The sequence below is a fragment of the Liolophura sinensis genome, chromosome 6, assembly GCF_032854445.1.
Source record: "Liolophura sinensis isolate JHLJ2023 chromosome 6, CUHK_Ljap_v2, whole genome shotgun sequence".
Classification (NCBI taxonomy): domain Eukaryota; kingdom Metazoa; phylum Mollusca; class Polyplacophora; order Chitonida; family Chitonidae; genus Liolophura; species Liolophura sinensis.
In genome coordinates this window covers 6,894,095-6,914,518 of record NC_088300.1, presented here as the reverse complement: position 1 = coordinate 6,914,518, position 20,424 = coordinate 6,894,095, and the positions used below count along the sequence as shown (strand labels likewise).

The window sequence follows — 20,424 nt, the reverse complement described above, 5'->3', positions numbered from 1 at the left end:
GGTGCCAGAATGTATTCTGCTATTGCAGTAGATTGGTCTGTTGAATATAACACACATATTCTATTAATTCAACATAAAGATTCTTTTATACTAACCGGATATTATGTTGAATATGACAAGCATTTTCTCCAATCTCAAGCACAAGAGATTTATTCGATCGATGTTTAACACCTTCCTCGAGAACCTGACAGAGGTCAGGTTCATGCGTGGTTATTGAACAAAATATTATTTACCAAATATTACTGAAGATAACATCGCTCGTTTCACATGGCTGACTATATACCCAAACTGTGGCAATACTGAGTATTGTTGAGCACTGTCTGTTATGGAAAAAAAAGATGAAACTTTCATAAACTTATGCACAGTATTATATTTTTATAATACTTTTTATAAGACTTAACAAAAAGCAGCATAAGCTAAATGACAAAGAAAATATTAGACAATTATACACATTCATGAAGAATTTCAGTTCCTTGCTAATATAATTCACTGATTTCAGATTCAAAAATAACGCAAAATGGCTAAGCTGATCTTCACAAGCTGACAAAGCTAGCAATTTTCACATCAGGTTTCTTGTTTAATGATGTGCTGCTGAGGAAGCCCTATGCATAGCTCTGATTAAAATCTGCTGTTGTTTTTGAAAGGCCTGGTCCTCGGACTTTACTAGGAATGAGCTCTGAGCACTCGTGTTCCACACAATGTCCTCAGAATCCAAGATGGACGCCCTGATGGTGACACCATGAATACCGGTCACGGGGAAAGTCAGCAGGAAGTTAGCACTGAAGTAGTCGTTGTGAGGCTCGACAGTCTTCACGAGATCGTTACTGACAATGTCCTGAGGCTGAAATACAAAGTCCACGAGATATTCTACAAAGTTTAAACATGAACTAACAGCTATGTTATAAAGATATTGACATTTATGATTTGGAACTGCAACATTTGTTTGTTATGTACTTACAATTTAGTGTAAATTTCAACATTACTTCAGCCAAATCAGACTTGTTTGCTTTTGGCAAGCCAGTCCAACTACCTAATCCAGGGCAAAATCCCCGGTGGGCAAAAACCCGGGTGTACAAAAACCCCGCGGACAAAAGCCTCGTCGTCTTATTTAACTAATGAAACATGTCCGACAGTCTAAAAAACATGATGTTAAATATTTGTTGACGAGAAATACATAGTGTGACTGCGTTTGCCATATAAAAAATTGCCATCAAAACGTATCTCTGTCGGGCACTCGGGTTCAACAGCTTTCTTTCTAATAAACTCTGTACACATACGTTTCCAAAACGATATGGTCAAACTAATACTATTATCGAATACTTTTCGTCAAGCAAACATAAGTTCATTCTCCGAAGCGTCTACCAGTATACTCAATTTGATTGGTTGAAGTTTTTCAGCACGGCTGACAGGTTATAGCTTACTAAGATTCACAGTGTCAGCTCGCGCATGCAATGGCGTATGCTTTTTGAGTCGGTTTACAGGCACCGTATGCTGTTTTACATGTTCACTGTAACAAATGTATTTGCAAATAGAGATTATTTGAAATTTGAATCAAAATTTTTTTTTACTTTACAAGAAAAACATTATTTTCGAATACGAAAAAAGAATAACAAATCAAAATTTATATTTGCAAGTTTCTGTGTAATTTCTGTTTATAAGTACAACATGGATGTGTACATGTATGATCTAATACAAATTATTCGGAATCATAAAATCGCAAATTGCAAAAGCTAAAAAACTGACATAGGGTGCAATTTTTGAAAACCAACAGTAAACTATCCATTTGAAAACACAGAAATTGTTGCCACAAACAGAAAAAAAATGGTTTCTACTTTCGTTTTGGTTCTTATTTTTTTATTTCATGATTTTATGTATACCCATGGATATATAGGCCTATATCGCTAAACTTATCTAGTTAGGCTGATATTTAGCAGTAATAGAAGCAATAAAAAAAGGCCCGTTTAATTTCTTTTGTTTCCTGAGGATAAAACAATCCCTGCTGCAAGTATTTACAATAAACCATAGTCTGTATCATGTAAAATATATTCCTTGGATAGAAACAATCGACATATTCACACAATCTGTGTTCACATATGAAAGAAAGTCCAACAGGAGCTTCAACAGCAATTGTTTGCCATATTTGTAGATTTCTTTTGATTTCAGAAACTGGAACGAATGTCAAAGCATTCCCTTGAGAGAAAACATCTCTTCCCAATTTCGAGTCAAGTAAAAAAATGATTTCGTCAACAAACATGCTGTTTGAACAAGTAGGGTCTACCTCTCCTGAAACATCACTTCAGGTAGAAAGTTTAAATTTTTCTCAAATAAGTTATCAACGTTTGTCTTTCAGTGTATACTCTTAATACTGTCCACCGGGGCTTTTGTCCGCTACCAGACGTGACACCAATTCAGCCAGAGCTCCCTGACAATAGACATGACACCCATTCAGCCATTCTGACACCACAATATCAGTCAGAAGTCCTATACACCAGACAGGACACTCCACAAAGAGTGACACCACCATTTTGTATTTGCCAGTATCTGACCAATTTCAGTTTTGGTGATACAGGGCTCTGGGCCATCTCCCTAAATACATATCTAGTAGTTGCTCCTAACACTAGCTAGACTAAACATTATGGGAAGGTGAAATGTGCATTGAAATGAGCAAGGTAAAAGGGTTTAACCTCTCCAATTAAAGGATCATTGGGCAGACTGAGAATAGGTGGTCATGGTGGATCATGTATTGGGTCGCATGCTTGTGAGGTGTACTCTCTTTCCCATTACTGGCCAATGTAAAGTGGAAAATTACAATGTGGGTTCCACATGTCTTGTTCACTAATACAACAGTTCTTTGATGCAGCCTTAGACCATATGTTTTGATTGTTATTTTAAGGTTACACTTCACCTCGAGTCAAACTGGATGATTTAAGAACGAAACATTTGTTTTACAGCTTTCTCCCTGTACACTGAATGTCTACACTCACCTTGCTCTCCTGTGTCATCTGACTGCGAGCCTGAAGGTTAGAGGTCACACTGACCCTGACAGCGTGGACGCTACGGTACAGCCCCGGCCGTTTGCCATGCTGGATGATTCCTTCCACCTTCAGGGTCAGGTGAGTATCATGTGACAGCATCACCGGCTCCGACAGAGATCGAGGTTGGGGAGATATTGCCAACTGTATGAAAAATATCACCACTTTATAGCAAGCAATTTCATGATATTATAATATTCATATGCTAACAATAGCATCCAGAAGTAAATCTGTTTATCAAGGCATCAGTCTGTTCGGAAAAAGTCAGTTAGTTTTCCTTGGCTATCAAAAATAATTACTTAAAAATGAAAAAAAATCTGAACTACAAACATATCCAAAATCTCTCTAGGTATTCTGATTTTGCCATGCTGTATTAAACACAGCCATTTACTTTAACATATGAATGTAAAAGGATTACCTTAATGCTTGTGGACTGTAGGCTCTGGAAGAAATATCTTGGGAATCCAAGAGATGCTGAGATCAGGTTGTAAATGGCTTCCGTCAGAGTCTCGATGTGCTGAGCAAAGAAATGTATAAGATTAGAAGTTGTACATCTTGAAAAAAACCCGAACAAACATAATGCACATATCAGTAAATGAATAAACACTGCATCATAATGTCAAGAAAGCAAGTTTGTTGTGAAGAAACCCCTCATGTTTTCACTTCTGAGGTTTATATCTGGAATGATTTCTAATCCACTTACCATGGCCCAGTCCACTTACCATGGCTCAGTCCACTTACCATGGCTCAGTCCACTTACCATGGCTCAGTCCAATTACCATGGCTCAGTTCACTTACCATAGCTATGTCCAATTACCATGGCTCAGTTCACTTACCATAGCTATGTCCACTTACCATGGCTCAGTCCACTTACCATGGCTCAGTCCACTTACCATGGCTCAGTCCACTTACCATGGCTCAGTCCAATTTTCATGGCTCAGTACACTTACCATAGCTATGTCCAATTACCATGGCTCAGTTCACTTACCATAGCTATGTCCACTTACCAGGGCTCAGTCCACTTACCATGGCTCAGTCCAATTACCATGGCTCAGTTCACTTACCACAGCTATGTCCAATTACCGAGTGGTACAAATAAATGAGAAGCTACAGTAGCTAACTACCACTTATAAGGAGCGCACTGGTTATTCAGGTTTTCACGTCTGTGATAGGACTGCAACAGCACTGTGTAGGAATCCTTACATTGTGCTCACTTCTAGTTCCTTAATACAGCTACATACATACAGTTGCTTTTGTAGTTGACAACTGTCTACCAAATCAGTCACAAAACGACCAAAAAAATAAAGACTCTAACAATATAAGTGAGAGGTCCATTAGAATCATCAGTGAGAATGGCAGAAACAGCTGTGGGAATCTGTCGGAGTACGTCTGTGTAACCACTGTAGGCTCTCCGCTTAGCACCATCCAAGCCCATCAGGAACATACTCTGTCTGCAATACACCAATCCACGATAAATTCAATAAACACATAAATCAACAAACGGTACATATTTACTTAACTGACTGGCATTTTATGTAAGGTTCAAGAATTTTTCACTCATTTGACAAAAATCAATTGCAGAAATTGCAATTTGGTTGATCAAATTGCTCAAGTTTATCAACATATGTCACGAATATCAGCCTACATGTAGTTATGTGTATATCTCGGAGCTTGCATAACCAAGAGCAAATCAGTGACTTGACCAATGGAAAAAACAGAATAAAAACAATCCAAAAAACTTTTTTTTCTATATTTCCACCCAAATTAATGCCATCTAATGTGAGTTTTGTTCGATTTCTGACCACAGACATAGTGTATGTTTCGGGATGTTATGTTATCTGGACAGCTTGTTTGATTAATTTATTTATTTGGAGTTTTATGCTGTATTAAACGGCGACAAGCATTATGGAGCGAAGAAACAGGGCAGAGCTCTTGCTTACCTTGTCAGAGAATTTTGTAGCACAGACAATATAGCCATGTTAAGAACATCACAAGTTTCTTGTAATCTGGGTCAAAGGTCAAGGGTTAGATGCATTTACTGCTTTCTATGTCTCCTTTCTTTATGCATATTTAAAAGAATTAATGACATGTAAAACATGCCCGGTTTTGTTAAATGCTGGGCAAACAAAATAAAGTTTTGACAGATTTAAGAAAATCAGTTCATTAATCTGTACTTTTTTGATGTTAAGCAGAGTTTGCTTTGAATATTAATAAAACGATCTCATTTATTTATTTGATTGGTGTTTTCCGTCCTACTCAAGAATATTTCACTTATACAACAGCGGTCAGCATTATGGTTGCAGGGAACCTGGGTGAAACCAACAACCAATTGCAAGTTGCTGGCAGGCCTTTTCTGAGAGGAAACCAAAATGAGCTGGACTTGAACTCACAGTGATACCACTGGTGGGAGGGTCCTGGGTCATTGTGCCGGGCTGGTGTGCTAACCCCCTTGGCCATGAGGGCCCTCTTCAATCAGATGGTTTCAGTAATACAACGCTGTTGCTCTTAATGTGGACATGTACAGGATACAGCTTGACGTTGTAGAGGGAGATCAGGTCAGCATCAAATGACTGGTGATAAAGAACAGCAAACTTCTGGCTCAGCGCTCCAAACTCACATGCACATTTGTGTAACTGCAACAACACAAACCATGTCTATGATCATTCCAGTGAAGAAAATCCTGTTGGGAAATCTTTGGCTTTAGACACAAAACCTTAATCAAATGGCTTGGCTAATCTTTTCAATTCTTACCAATACTGGTTTCAACATAAAAATATGTCAATGACACAGTTCCAAAGGCCTTTTTAATACCAAAAGTACTATCCTGTATGTCATACTTGTTCAGCAACAAATTGTTTTGCCACACATGACTGCATACTCATTGAGGATGACCTAGGACCTTGTTCTATACTTCAGCCAGTGACCTTGACCTGCTAACTTATGATATGACCTTTACCCCCTGACAGAGGATCTAACCAAAATGGTCCGTAACCGGTTGATTTGAGGTGTAACCTTCACTTCCTGACCTCTTGCCTGACTGATACAACCAAAATGACCAGTGGCCTGCTAACTGGAGGTATGACCTTCAACCCCTGACCTATCACCTGATCAGACCACACTGGCCAGTGATGAGTTAAGTTGAGGTATGACCTTCACCCCTTTACCTCTCACCTGACTAATGAGCTGACCACAGCGGCTGACCTCCTGACCATTAGTGATTGCCAGAGCCGTTGCTATAGCAGGGGGAGGACAGCTGCGGAAGGTATTACATGTCTGCAGAACTTGTGTAAACACCTGAAGCATCTGAGCACGCGTGTGGGCATAGCCACTCTGAAAAAGCAGCGGGAAGCTCGGAGTCGCAGCAGCCTGAAAAATGAAGGATAAGAAAATATGCAAACTTTGGTGAATACTTCCATATTCCATGTACCATGTATCCATGACATAACATACTAAACCATTTTAGTATGTCAAAGATGGTGCATAAGCCCAGACATAATATGGTCCAAACTGAGTCATAATATGGTCCAAACTGAGTCATAATATACTGGTACCATTATTTAAAAGAGAATGTACAAAACCCACAGTTTTCAAAATTTCACCTTTCACCCTGTTCAGGACTGAACACTGACCTGTGACAAAAAAGGCAGATACTCGACAGCTGCATGGTAAAAGATAGACTTGTCTTCTCTGGAGCAGTGTACATTTGATATTTTGTATAAAGAATAAGAGAATTGCTTCATACTATAGGATTTTCTCTGTGGTTTTAGTCTTCTATAACTACATGTATTCTGCATATTAACAAATAAACTGAAACCACTTGGATCCTCAAGTTAACACAATCTGACAAAGAGTTGGTAATCAACATGATCCACAACACATTATTGTATAATGACTTTTTTACTAAACATGAAATATTGATATTATCAAAATGAATTTCATCAGAGTTACTTTTTGTTTTTGATTTGAGGGTAAAATACTGTACCTTCAGAGAGGTGACACCTCTGTGGTAATTCTCCACAGCGTGGGTGATTTTCTCTATCATGTTACCGGCGTCATTCTCCATTGCACTAAGGCTCTCTTCTCCTGCACAGAGGTGTTCTAGTCCATTCAGCCAGAAGTAAAGGTGTTCTGTGGACACCTGATCAGGAGGAATGGCAAACAATGTACTACAAAAGCTCCAGTGAGAATATATTGAATTTTTATGTGTCAGCAAATATTGTATTCATTAAATGAAAAGAAAAATTACAATATTTGGTTATGCTGTGCAAAATACATGTACTCTTATCAAGGTTTCATAAAAAAAAAAAGACGAAAACTTCCAAACGTAAGCTGAGCCCATTTTCACCTGTTTTTTTAAAGATTTGAAGACTTCTTTGGCAATCCAATACTGCCCATATCTCATGGCTTGCCTGCCTATTTTGTAACTTTCCCAGCCATTAGTAGATTTTGTAGTGTTGAGCAAAAGGTGACGAAGGTCAGTGGGAATGGAATGACTCGAGGAGGCTTGGAAGATTAATGTGCACAAGCAAACCTGTAACAAAGATCAGTGTACAGAGACAAATCTGTGACAACAATTAAGGTACAGAGAAAACAATGTAACAAAGATTAATATATTGCCATTGTCATGTTCGTGTTAATTTATAATAGTTGTTGAACATGTCGAGCAGTAAGCTTATCCTAAGTGAACTTCATCTGTTAGACAATATGTTACTGAGTTATCTCCCTTTTATACTGTACTACAAATGTGACAGTTGTATATTTTACTTTTTCTTTTGTTTTGGTTTTTATTTATTTTTGTCATTTAATTAAAAGTGAACGCATTAAAAAACTGCTGGTGTGATGGTTTTAGTTATTGATAGGTCTCAAGTTAGCAGGTTTTCATTTGTAGTTGTTTTCATTCCGGTAAAGATGAAGCTATTTATGTTTAGTTGCGGCGTATGGAGCTTGGACACTGGGTTAGAGGGGTGGTTTGACCTGTTATCCGCATTCAAGTGGGTCGTGATTGGCTTGTGCCTGATCTTGAGAGCTCGTCTTACAATTTTGCACAGATTAAGCACACTTGAGATTTTACCTTTCATTTGTGTCAAGTTTGTGACTCGTGTCGAGTGTTACGGCAGGAATGGCCTCGTTATTGAGTTATACGCAAATGCTGTTTTGTGAAATTCATTATCTGTAGTTATAACCACAGAGATGTTATGAAGGTAGCCGACTGCTCTGGTTGAACTGACCGGCTGGGTAACTATATGACAATACAGACATCATACTAGGACTCCCAGATGGAACAAGATTATATCTTGGTCATCTGAATGACCTTTGAGTAGTTATCTGGCTGCATCACTTTCATATCATCCCCACAGGTGTTGACCCAACATCACTGAAACTTCATACAGTGAACAATAAGTTTCTTCTATCAAATGTTAACAACCTTCACATTGATAAACGTAACTCTAACCACTATAAAAACAGTTTTACATTAGGGCGCTGACATGTATTGTTGTAGAGGGCCTCTGGGAAGAGCAAACTGTTAAATTTGACAGAGCTACACTCTTTAAATAAAGGTTTCATTCATTCATTCATTCATACTTAATGTGGGTGAACTGAAGCAATCTCTAGACAGGATAACACTGTGGTCAGTATAACTCACCTTCAGCCTAGTTTCTCTCCACACAATCCATACTTAACACATTACTTCTTGTGAATACCAAAATGTCTCCTAAACCGATATATATATATATCTGTATACACATACTTATATATGCTTGGTGATTTTAGGAGTGCTTTTACAATGAGCCACACAGTTAAAGGGTTATGGTTGTTTTTTCCCTGTGCCTGCATTGCCAGATTACATGTACTTCATAATCCATGGACAAGTATCCTTATTAGCTTTAGTGTATGTGTTTTACCATTTCATGAACAATAAAAAAATTTTATTATATGATTAATTCCAAAGCCAAGCATTTGGGTTAGTACTGCTGCATGTTTTCAGTTAGTCTATGTACATGTTGCACCAATTAATTTACTCAATTCACAAGCTACTTAAGCGCTAGTCATACCAGATTTTTGCTCGTTTCAGCGTCGTTTACCAGCAGGGCATTCCTTAAGCAGTCAGTAAGGACAGGGACTACCCTCAGTAATGAGTCTCCGTCTTGGTCGCCTATAGCCGCCAAGCCTTCAGACAGAAGCTCTGAGAGGTGACCTGTAGGAAACACACACAGATATGGAACGGACATTACAGGAACATCAATGCACGGAATCAAGTATAAGCAGTAATGCGCACTTATTTACGTATATTTATTTATTTATTTGATTGGTGTTCACCGTAAGAATTTTCCCCTCATACAATGGTGGTCAGGTTTATCTCAGGAAAAACCACCAACCTTTGGAAGATACCTGACAATCTAGCCACAGCCCAAACAGCCAAAGCTGGCATCAAGCATGTGGCTTTAAGGGCATGGTGGTTTCAACAAACCAGCTCCTGCATGATCAGAGCCAGAATAGTACCTCAGACCATAGGTGTACCAACGTGTATGTACACGTAGATGTACACACAAAACACTTCTTACCATGTACACTACATTTGAACATGTGTGTATACATACACACATCATTTTGTGCTATAAAGACTGAAATGTAACTATTCATTTCATAAATAACACATTAATTAATACAGCTTGTAGCCTGACTGACAGCAGAAAGGTTTTGATGCATTATTTTCTTGTTTTACTGAGTTGCTCTACTGATTGTTAAGCTTTACATAGCTCCCTTATTTCTTATTAGGTTTGGGATGCCTGATCTGCTGATTTTAACCAGTACATATGTAACTTTAGCAGGAATATTGAGTTTCTTTTTTCTCACATGGTTAGACCATCTCATGAACAACATACTCACACTTTTACTTTTCCAAAAGGCTGGTTTAAGAAATGTAATATTCTACTTTCAACACTTCTAATATGGTCTCAAAAATTAGCAGAATTAGGGTAATATGATGTTACTTCAGAGAAAAGTTTTGAAAAACTGACTTACAAAGTTTTGTGAATGTGACACATGCTTACTCACTGTAACTCACCTACTAAACTCTACACTTAAACTGCTTGCCCAATTTCGGACAGATGACCTCCAATCACTCAGGCAGGACAGAATCCCTTCCCTAACTCACACAAGTTCTCCTTACACACTGACATGAGACACTGAGGAGGAGATCTGCCATGGTCTCTACACACACAGAACAGGCTGATGGAATGTGGCTACAAGTCTTTACATTCTCCTTACACACTGACCTGAGACACTGAGGAGGAGATCTGCCATGGTCGCTACACACACAGAACAGGCTGATGGAATGTGGCTACAAGTCTTTACATTCTCCTTACACACTGACCTGAGACACTGAGGAGAAGATCTGCCATGGTCTCTACACAAACTGCACAGGCTGATTGAATGTGGCTACAAGTCTTTACATTCTCCTTACACACTGACCTGAGACACTGAGGAGGAGATCTGCCAAGGTCTCTACACACACAGAACAGGCTGATGGAATGTGGCAACAAATCCTTACTGCGCACTTCAACACAAGCTGTCAAATAATAGATCCAGGCACATGTAAATATATAAGTATAAATATAAATCTGACTTCCTCTTTCTCCACTTACATGAGCATGCTAACTGTAACGGAGTTAAAATTAGATCCATGACCATAAAGTTATTCATTTTTCCAGATTCTTCAAAGATCTAAACAAAATTAATTCTAAGGTTTAACTTGAAGTCAGGAAGATATTGTACTGAAAAAATGTATAATAAAGTTAGGACCAAAACTAACACTTTATTTGCCTCTTAGAATGCCCTTTTGTTGGCGAATTTTCTGGGCAAATGTGAAGTTTCTGTGAATTATTAAGTTTTTATCTCCTTTACTGAATGTCATTGAGGTTCTGACTAAGACTACAGCTTTTGACTGGAATGTGCATACATGAAGATGATGGACAAGATGGTTACCTTGACATTGGTGTAATCCTTGCTGAATGCAGGCTGTAGTGTGGAGAGTCGTAGTAGAGTCTGTATGGCTGACACCGTCTGCTCCACCAGGCCTGCACCTCCTTCTGTAACATAGTCATATGATTATCACAATAACACACATATCTAACACTTTCATGTACATCTAATTACTACAATAACACACACAGCCTAGACTTTCACCTACATCTGATTACCACAATAACACACATATCTAACACTTTCATGTACATCTGATTACCACAATAACACACACAGCCTAGACTTTCACCTACATCTGATTACCACAATAACACACATATCTAACACTTTCATGTACATCTGATTACCACAATAACACGCACAGCCAAGGCTTTCACCTACATCTGATTACCACAATAACACACACAGCCTAGACTTTCACCTACATCTGGTTACCACAATAACACACATATCTAACACTTTCATGTACATCTTATTACCACAATAACACACACAGCCTAGACTTTCACCTACATCTGATTACCACAATAACACACACAGCCTAGACTTTCACCTACATCTGATTACCACAATAACACACACAGCCTAGACTTTCACCTACATCTGATTACCACAATAACACACACAGCCTAGACTTTCACCTACATCTGATTACCACAATAACACACATATCTAACACTTTCATGTACATCTGATTACCACAATAACACACACAGCCAAGGCTTTCACCTACATCTGATTACCACAATAACACACATATCTAACACTTTCATGTACATCTGATTACCACAATAACACACACAGCCAAGGCTTTCACCTACATCTAATTACCACAATAACACACATATCTAACACTTTCACGTACATCTGATTACCACAACAACACACACAGGTAACAAAGACATACATCTCATTAACACAATAACACACAGAGCCTAAACTTCTATATACATCTGATGACCAGAATAACACACACAGCTAAGACTTTCATCTTGCTGATGATGGCTGTCATGTTGTGACTGTGAACACTGCTACAAGTATTCATTTCCATTTTCTCTTACTGTTGTATCCAGCCAGAGCAAGGTCAGTGAGTAGCTCTACAGCTTTCACAGCTAAAGACGTGTCGGCATGGTAACAGTAACGCTGGCAGACTTCCAACCCCAGGGAACCTGTAATTACAGAGATACATGTATCAAAACACAACCAAGGTCCCAGTCACTACAATTCCTAATACGTCCTTGGAATACACACACTGTTTCTTCTGTATTAATGAGACCTAATGTTATATGGACATACATACAGATGTACATACACAACACAACACACAAATATCGCAGGTGTTCAGTTTCATTGTCAAAGGCCTACAGATATCATGTGAGTTCATGTACATGTAATTTCATATGCACAAAGTTGTCCTACGTGATGCTAAAGGAAAAGTCAAACGCAGCAGTTGTTTTAGTGTCAGAACATTGCCTATTGAGCTAAGATGATTTGTTTGTATTTGACAGATGTTCTTTGTGTTACAGGAGTAAAATATCAAAGAGTTTGATCTATATGGTAGTATCTTCAATAAAATGAAATCAATTTTGCTACTGACTGTGAATTGTGAGTATAAACAACATTTAAAATTGCACACCAAATAGTTTAATTTTAATTTACTTTTTATTTACACTTATAATCACAAACATGAGCCAAAGTGCCATATCAACTTTTTTTTTTTGTTATATAGATATATTACCTGGATTAAACTCAAACCTTACTTGCTGATACTTTGAACAACTCACCTGGAGACAAGGAGAATAGATTGACAGCCAGGGATGAAGACAGGGTGGTCAGAACCCTGAGGATCCCCCACACCAGACCAGGGAATGTCACCTTCATGGCAAACCTACATAACACCTGTAAACGAAGACGATGTGGTCAGTACCCTGAGGACCCCCACGCCAGACCAGGGAAGGTCCCCTTCATGGCAAACCTACACAACACCTGTAAACAAAGACAATGTGGTCACTACCCTGAGGACCCCCCACACCAGACCAGGGAAGGTCACCTTCATGGCAAACCTACACAACACCTGTAAACAAAGACAATGTGATCACTACCCTGAGGGCCCCTCCACACCAGACCAGGGAAGGTCACCTTCATGGCAAACCTACACAACACCTGTAAACAAAGACAATGTGGTCAGTACCCTGAGGACCCCCCCACGCCAGTCCAGGGAAGGTCACTTTCATGGCAAACCTACACAACACCTGTAAACAAAGACAATGTGGTCACTACCCTGAGGACCCCCCACGCCAGTCCAGGGAAGGTCACCTTCATGGCAAACCTACACAACACCTGTAAACAAAGACAATGTGGTCACTACCGTGAGGACCCCCCCACTCCAGTCCAGGGAAGGTCACCTTCATGGCAAACCTACACAAAACCTGAAAACAAAGACAATGTGGTCAGTACCCTGAGGACCCCCCACACCAGACCAGGGAAGATCACCTTTGGGACAAACCTACACAACACCTGTAAACACAAAGCGCTCAATACCCCGAGAGTGTTTTAGCCATAAAAAGCAAATCGCCATTATGGAACTTTCCTTGCATAATCTTTTTTGGGTCCCAGCTCTCCTGTCCTGCTCATTTTGTGGGCAAACTGGTCATGTTGAACTCATGTATTACACAGAGATAATGGACAAACTGCTAATGTAGAACTCATGTATTACACAGAGATAATGGACAAACTTGTAATGTTGAACTCATGCATTACACAGAGATAATGGATTAACTGGTAATGTAGCACTCATGTATTACACAGAGATAATGGACAAACTAGTAATGTAGCACTCATGTATTACAGAGATAATGGACAAACTGGTAATGTAGCACTCATGTATTACACAGAGATAATGGACAAACTGGTAATGTTGAACTCATGTATTACACAGAGATAATGGACAAACTGGTAATGTAGAACTCATGTATTACACAGAGATAATGGACAAACTGGTAACGTAGAACTCATGTATTACACAGAGATAATGGACAAACTGGTAATCTAGAACTCATTTATTACACAGATATAATGGACAAACTGGTAATGTTGAACTCATGTATTACACAGAGATAATGGACAATCCGGCTTGACAAGTCTCCATTACACAGAAGCAGGTACCCCATTTCCCTGTCACCGCAGCTATCCTTACCTCTACTGTGTCCACCTTCCACAAATGAGGAGCGATACGTGCCAACATGCACAGATCAGACAATGCTATCATCTTGACCTGTCGTCTAGGGTCGCTCTCAAGGTAACTTGTTAACAGCTCCACCTATGGGTCAGAAATGTACGCTGAAAAGGTCATGAAAGTCTTATCTTTTATCACTGAAAATAAGACCTGAAGTTGCTCTTAAACTGTAAGCTTTAAACTCTCTCTTGGTTAAACAAGTATACAAGTAGGACAAGTATGCTTCCAGACCATCAGAAATTTTTTCACATGTTTTCCAGTTAAAATGGGAACATAGATGATGGCTAGCAACTTACATGGAGACTTACTTTGAATACCAATTCCAATTTTATCCACATGAGTGCTGAATATTCAGTTATCCACATGAATGCGATGCGGAGCAGTGAGTCATCCACATGAGTGTGACGCTGAGTAGTGAGTCATCCATGTGAGTGTGATGCTGAATATTCAGTCATCCACATGAGTGTGACGCTGAGTAGTGAGCCATCCACATGAGTGTGACGCTGAGTAGTGAGTCATCCATGTGAGTGTGATGCTGAATATTCAGTCATCCACATGAGTGTGACGCTGAGTAGTGAGTCATCCATGTGAGTGTGATGCTGAATATTCAGTCATCCACATGAGTGTGACGCTGAGTAGTGAGTCATCCATGTGAGTGTGATGCTGAATATTCAGTCATCCACATGAGTGTGATGCTCAATATTCAGTCATCCACAAGAGTGCGATGCTCAATAGTCAGTCATCCACATGAGTGTGATGCTGAATAGTCAGTCACCCACACGAGTGTGATGCTGAGTAGTGAGTCATCCACATGAGTGTGATGCTGAGTAGTGAGTCATCCATGTGAGTGTGACGATGAGTAGTGAGTCATCCGCATGAGTGTGATGCTGAGTAGTGAGTCATCCACATGAGTGTGATGCTGAATATTCAGTCAATTCCGACTTTATTTACAGTAATGCCCACCCAAAGCACAGTTCAATAGAGATTCTGAAATCTCTGTTACTTCAGGGTATGGAGTAAGTGCAGCGTAGACATAAAGAAAACAAAGGAAGGTAACCTGTTGTGGAATGTCCATCAAGGAGCGTGCTGTCAGCTGTGACATTGTGTGCAGAATAACCGTAACAAACTGCTTTGTGGGGTACTTTGGTAGTAATGATTTACACACTTCACGAGCCTGAATACAGAAAAGAATACTGCTAATGACATGATAAACAAGAGGTAAGTATAATTTCAAACAATTATAGTAAGTCCAAACTGTGGCTTAAAATGTTCAAACCATAAATCTTAATTTAATATTCAAAATAATTAAATTTTATAATTTTTTATAATTAAATTTACTTTAATATAAGGGAAAACAGAAAAAAGAATATTTATCTGTAATTTCAAAATGGCTTCTGTAACCAAATAGTGTTATTGGTGTTTGATACGACATAAATGGAATGAATCATCTCTGATGCAGTTTTAAAGTAAAAGAATGATTGGGGTTTTAATGCCAGATTTCAGCAGTATTTCAGCCATGTCTTTTAAGTAAAAGAAATATTCACCTTTGATGCCGTACTCGCATCATGATACATGTGTTGCATTATGGGTATGAGTTTTAGTTTCCTGTCAGCAGGGGTGGTTATACTTTCAATCATCTGGACAGCTTTTCGCAGTTATTTGCTGCAAATGTTCTGAAAGCAGTATATATGTATAAATATTCAACACATCAACAGGTCGGAGTTAACACACAAACATAAATCTCATTACATACAAACTATGTACGAATACCAAGGGCTGTGAAACAGATGTTTGGCATCATCATGGGATCTGATTCTTTCTTATTTCATTTTTTTATCTGATTGGTATTTTATGTTGTACACTTGTATATCTGGTTTTGATTACAAATGGAATGCATACTTAATTTCTCACTAAGAATTCTTTTCCTGAGTTTCCTGAGTTGCCAGACCAATTTATTCTTTGTCAAAAAATGTTGAGCTTGGAAGTCAGCAAATAATTCCAGTCACACTGTACATACTTTGATTTGTCTGCAAAACGTTCAGCGGCAAATATGGCCGCCTCGACTTCCACATTGTCATGAGAATCTAAGGCAACAACAATACTGTGATGGATAATTTTCTTCTCTCGGATCATGTTGGCAATACTTCCCAAGGTCCTGGAGAAACAAGAAATTTTACAGCTTTAATTTTGGAGTATGTGCTCAATAGATCCCACGGAAAGGTACATATATAACTGGATGAAACTAGTATTCATAAAATATTTGATAGTTTTTTTTTTATAAAAATTGCAAAATTATTCAGAGGATAAATTTTTTGAACTTATAAATTTTGAATCTTACATCTATATTTCAAGCACCCATATTACTATAAAACATAAAATAAAGCCTTTTCATACTTGAATTGAAAATAGAAAATACTCAGTTATTGAGCTGTAAGCTAATGTGTGTACAGGTCATATTTTTGACGGCTTACCGTAGAGTGATTGCCCTGGCAACAGGGTCATTGCTGTGTATAACTGCAAAGATACGCCTCAGGAAATCTTCAACATTGAGGACTTTGTCATGGTGCTTCTCAGTTTGCTGCACCACTTTCAGAATACACAGTCGGATAAAATTATTACTGAAGAGCAAAAAACAAAAATATCTGATTATGCTTTTTATTTCATTGTTGCTTCACCTCATACTCAAGAGGACTTCTGATCCCAAACTTTAAAAGTGATATTGTGATCATGCGTAAAGAAATTTGTTTATAATGCAACTGTAATTGATGCTTACTGAGATATTTTAAGTCTGTGAATGAAAGAAACTGGCATGAAAACTTCACTGGTAAACCATCATATTTTGTTGAATTTATTTGTTAGTTTTACAGCATGATTAGATTGGACGCCGACTAGTTTGTGAGCCCAAACACTTTCCAGAACTAACTGGCTCTATATATTATGGCACTGGAACCTGACATACTGATACAGTTTACTGACATACCTTCCCACAACTGCTAAACAGATATGCTCACCATACTGGTGGATTACATGTGGTCTTCAATGAAGGTTAGACTGTGCAAACTGCCACACGAGCTTCATCGCCCGTTTACTGCAACTAAGGCCCCCCAGACAATGAGAGTGATAGCAAATTAGATCTGTAAAATTTCAACATCCACACATTCCTTTTCGTCAATTATCTTTGTTTTGTTTTTTGTCTTTTTTTTTAATTAATGGTAATTTACTGGATATTAAAACCGAAGCTTACCTGAAATCAGCTCTGAAGACATCAGCAAGTTTGAGAACTGCTGAGTTAATGAGAATAGGAAATGGATACTTCTCAAAAAGAGTTGGGAATCTGACGACAGCTTCACATTGCTCCCCAACATTAGACGATCGTAAGCCTGTAAATACATACAAACACAGTCTGAAAAACACTTAGCAATCCTCAGTTTATTTTCATTTTTTGCTATTTCTTTGGTAATTAACTTTTACATGTTTTATTAACTATCTGTTTTGAAAATGTTGATATTAAAAGTGTTAAAATTAATGCAACTAGAGCATGGTGGATATATTGCACATTAATGATGAGGTTCTACGGTGATAACGGCTATGTTTTAATTAGATTTGACTATCATTATCTCCGCTTCATAACTTTATAAAATGAATATAAAGTAGCACTGGGTTTTGCAGAAGACATAATTCGTCTGGTAGAACCAACCATCATTTGATGGTTAGCTATTACATGTGCATGTTCTTTTCTGTTTGAAGATGAAACATCACATGACACAATACTCCATATCAACTTGAGTACAAAGTCTGAGGTGCTTTTGTCACCTAACAACAATTTTCCAAATTGTTAGCGTTTACTGAACTAAACTGTGTACCATCGTTGCAAATGTCATTTGTTCCAAAGCTGGAAGTTGATCTCCACTACTTTCAATTTAGCCCTGGCATCACTACAGTTACACTCTACATCAAACAGACACATCAGGAAAGCCTGTTCCCCACTTCAATCCACATTTCGCTCGTAGTGAGTCACAGTGAGACCGATGATGTGGGAAAAATATGGTTTGGGAGTGGGCTTCCCTTATGTTTATGCTTGACCTGGAGCTAAATTAAAAGGTGTTGAGATCGACTTCCAGCTGTGAGCCAGGTGACGTTTGCGACTACAGTACACACATTAGTTCATTTACCATTGATGAAGTTGTGGCCATTTGGCAAATTCATATTTTGGCAGTTACCCACTTTCTGACCTGTCAGTATTAAAACAGTATCTGACTGAAAAAAATTTCTAATCTAGCTCCAGTGTGAATATTAATAAGAGATGGACAAGATAACCTAGAGTCATTTAGATAATATTGCAGCAGGTATTCAGTATGTCATTTTACTTGTTGAATGCTTGTTGTAGTGCAAATAAGAGACTCTCATTTGAGCAGCACAGCCATAAAGTTATAATGTGATTCAAGATCAAATGTGTTATAGGATACTTTCTCTGTGCAGAAGAATTGTAGTTCAGTGTTGGATAAAAAAAAATTGTGCGTAAATTCATGTGCAACTATCAATGACAATTGTGGCTGCATGTGTGGCCTTTATTTAAAGGAATTGCGGAAAAATATATTTCTTCTGTGACACATTAGAAAATATGGCAGTTCTAAATGCTACTAGGCTGACGCCTTTGTAGGGATGTCAGAAATATTACATATGGTGGTCGTACATTTAACACTGAATTAATGCCTTTGTTGGTACCTCAGCTAGTTGGCCACAGTGTATGGTAATGCTATGTGGACAGCCATGTGGACAATCTCATTAAAAATAACAGCTCGAACCCTACCTTACATCTGGTATGCACGGATTTCCTAAGGCGATCCAAAAGTAGTTATGTCACAGCCAGCATCGGTAAATCATCTTTTAACAGTAATCCAGGTGTTTAAAATTTTGAATTGAACATGTCAAACCAACACCTGTCTTGTTTTGAATTCCAACTTCCGTCAAGTTCCAGCAAGGTTATAAATTTTCATAGTGAATTTGTTTTTACTGTATTTATTGTCTTCAAATACAAAGGTACCTGGTACCATAAACGATAGATTTTGTTGTCATCAGTTTATTTTTGAAACAGCCAGCAGGTACCTTGCCAGGACTTGGCGGAAGTCTGAATTCAAAACATGCTGTGGATTACAGGGAGTTGTAAGGACTCAGGCTATATTTACATGTTGATTTCCACATGCATTCTGTTGTCATTTTTTTCCCCATGGTCACACGCTTTTACTCATTCAATGATTAAGACTGAATGGGGAGATGTTCAATTTGCATGAAAAGGAAAACAGTGTAAATAAGACATTTATCATTCTAGTTTCTTAAATTGTTGTGAAATGCTCTGGATACAAACTTCCATCAGACAGCATGTCAGGTCCGTAGCCAGTTGCTTATACCGCTACACCACTCGAGCTGATGTGCTAGAACGTGATTTTTAGACGCCTGTAAGGCAGATGAACATGGTAGGGGTTGAATGCGTATGTGCGTGTGTCACATGCTTTTGTCACATGAACTACATCTGCAAAGAGTCTCCTCCATATTAGGCCAACCTCATTCTGCGAATCATGAAGGAATTGACGTAAGTAGTAACATAGAAAGTTACATGTAAATATAACCCTAGTCTTTACAACAGCCTGGATTACTGTTGAAAAATGGTTTGCCGATGCTGACTTTGACATTTTTACATATGAGCCATTTCAGGGAATCAGTGGATAGGGCCTACTAAAAGTAAGATACCGGTAGGGTTCGAGCTGTTTAGTGAAATTTTCATCGTGAATCTAGACTAAACCGAGGCTGGGCGTCACGCTATGTTCATTGTGAAAACGTTAGTCTACTAGAGCAGAGACACCAAATTCTCAGGACTGCGGGTCTAGAATCAGATTATGTCAGTAGTATCAATGGGCAAAGAGGTAGAACTGAATTTATCCTTTCAAACGGTCATACAGTTTGACTAAATTTTTTAGGTGTCACCTTTCTCTAATTCCATTAAAGCTGAATTAGCGTCTGGGTCGGAAACGTTGTGGTAACTGTCAGCGATTCCTTGAATCCCTCTCATGTTCATCGTGCTAACTATGGGCGCCGCCATCTTTACTGAAGCTGGAAACATTTAAATTCACGAATACAAAAATAAACGAGAAACAAACTATTTCAGGGAAGTGA

The 20,424-nt window shown here is 38.5% G+C and overlaps 1 protein-coding gene across 1 annotated transcript; it reads right to left on the bottom strand.

Moving 5' to 3' along the window:
• Positions 1–295: 295 nt before the first annotated feature.
• On the bottom strand, positions 296–20,335 carry LOC135467609 (integrator complex subunit 7-like). The gene is given in 22 exon segments (XM_064745383.1): positions 296–841; positions 2,985–3,176; positions 3,451–3,549; positions 4,348–4,483; positions 4,973–5,038; positions 5,562–5,665; positions 6,204–6,398; positions 7,015–7,170; positions 7,378–7,563; positions 9,086–9,228; positions 10,506–10,602; positions 11,019–11,122; positions 12,080–12,187; positions 12,803–12,917; positions 14,215–14,337; positions 15,311–15,427; positions 15,798–15,895; positions 15,898–15,926; positions 16,271–16,408; positions 16,725–16,871; positions 17,498–17,633; positions 20,236–20,335. Coding segments are annotated over 22 exon segments (2,844 nt in total). The 5' UTR covers positions 20,327–20,335; the 3' UTR covers positions 296–577.
• Between the last annotated feature and the right edge of the window lie 89 nt (positions 20,336–20,424).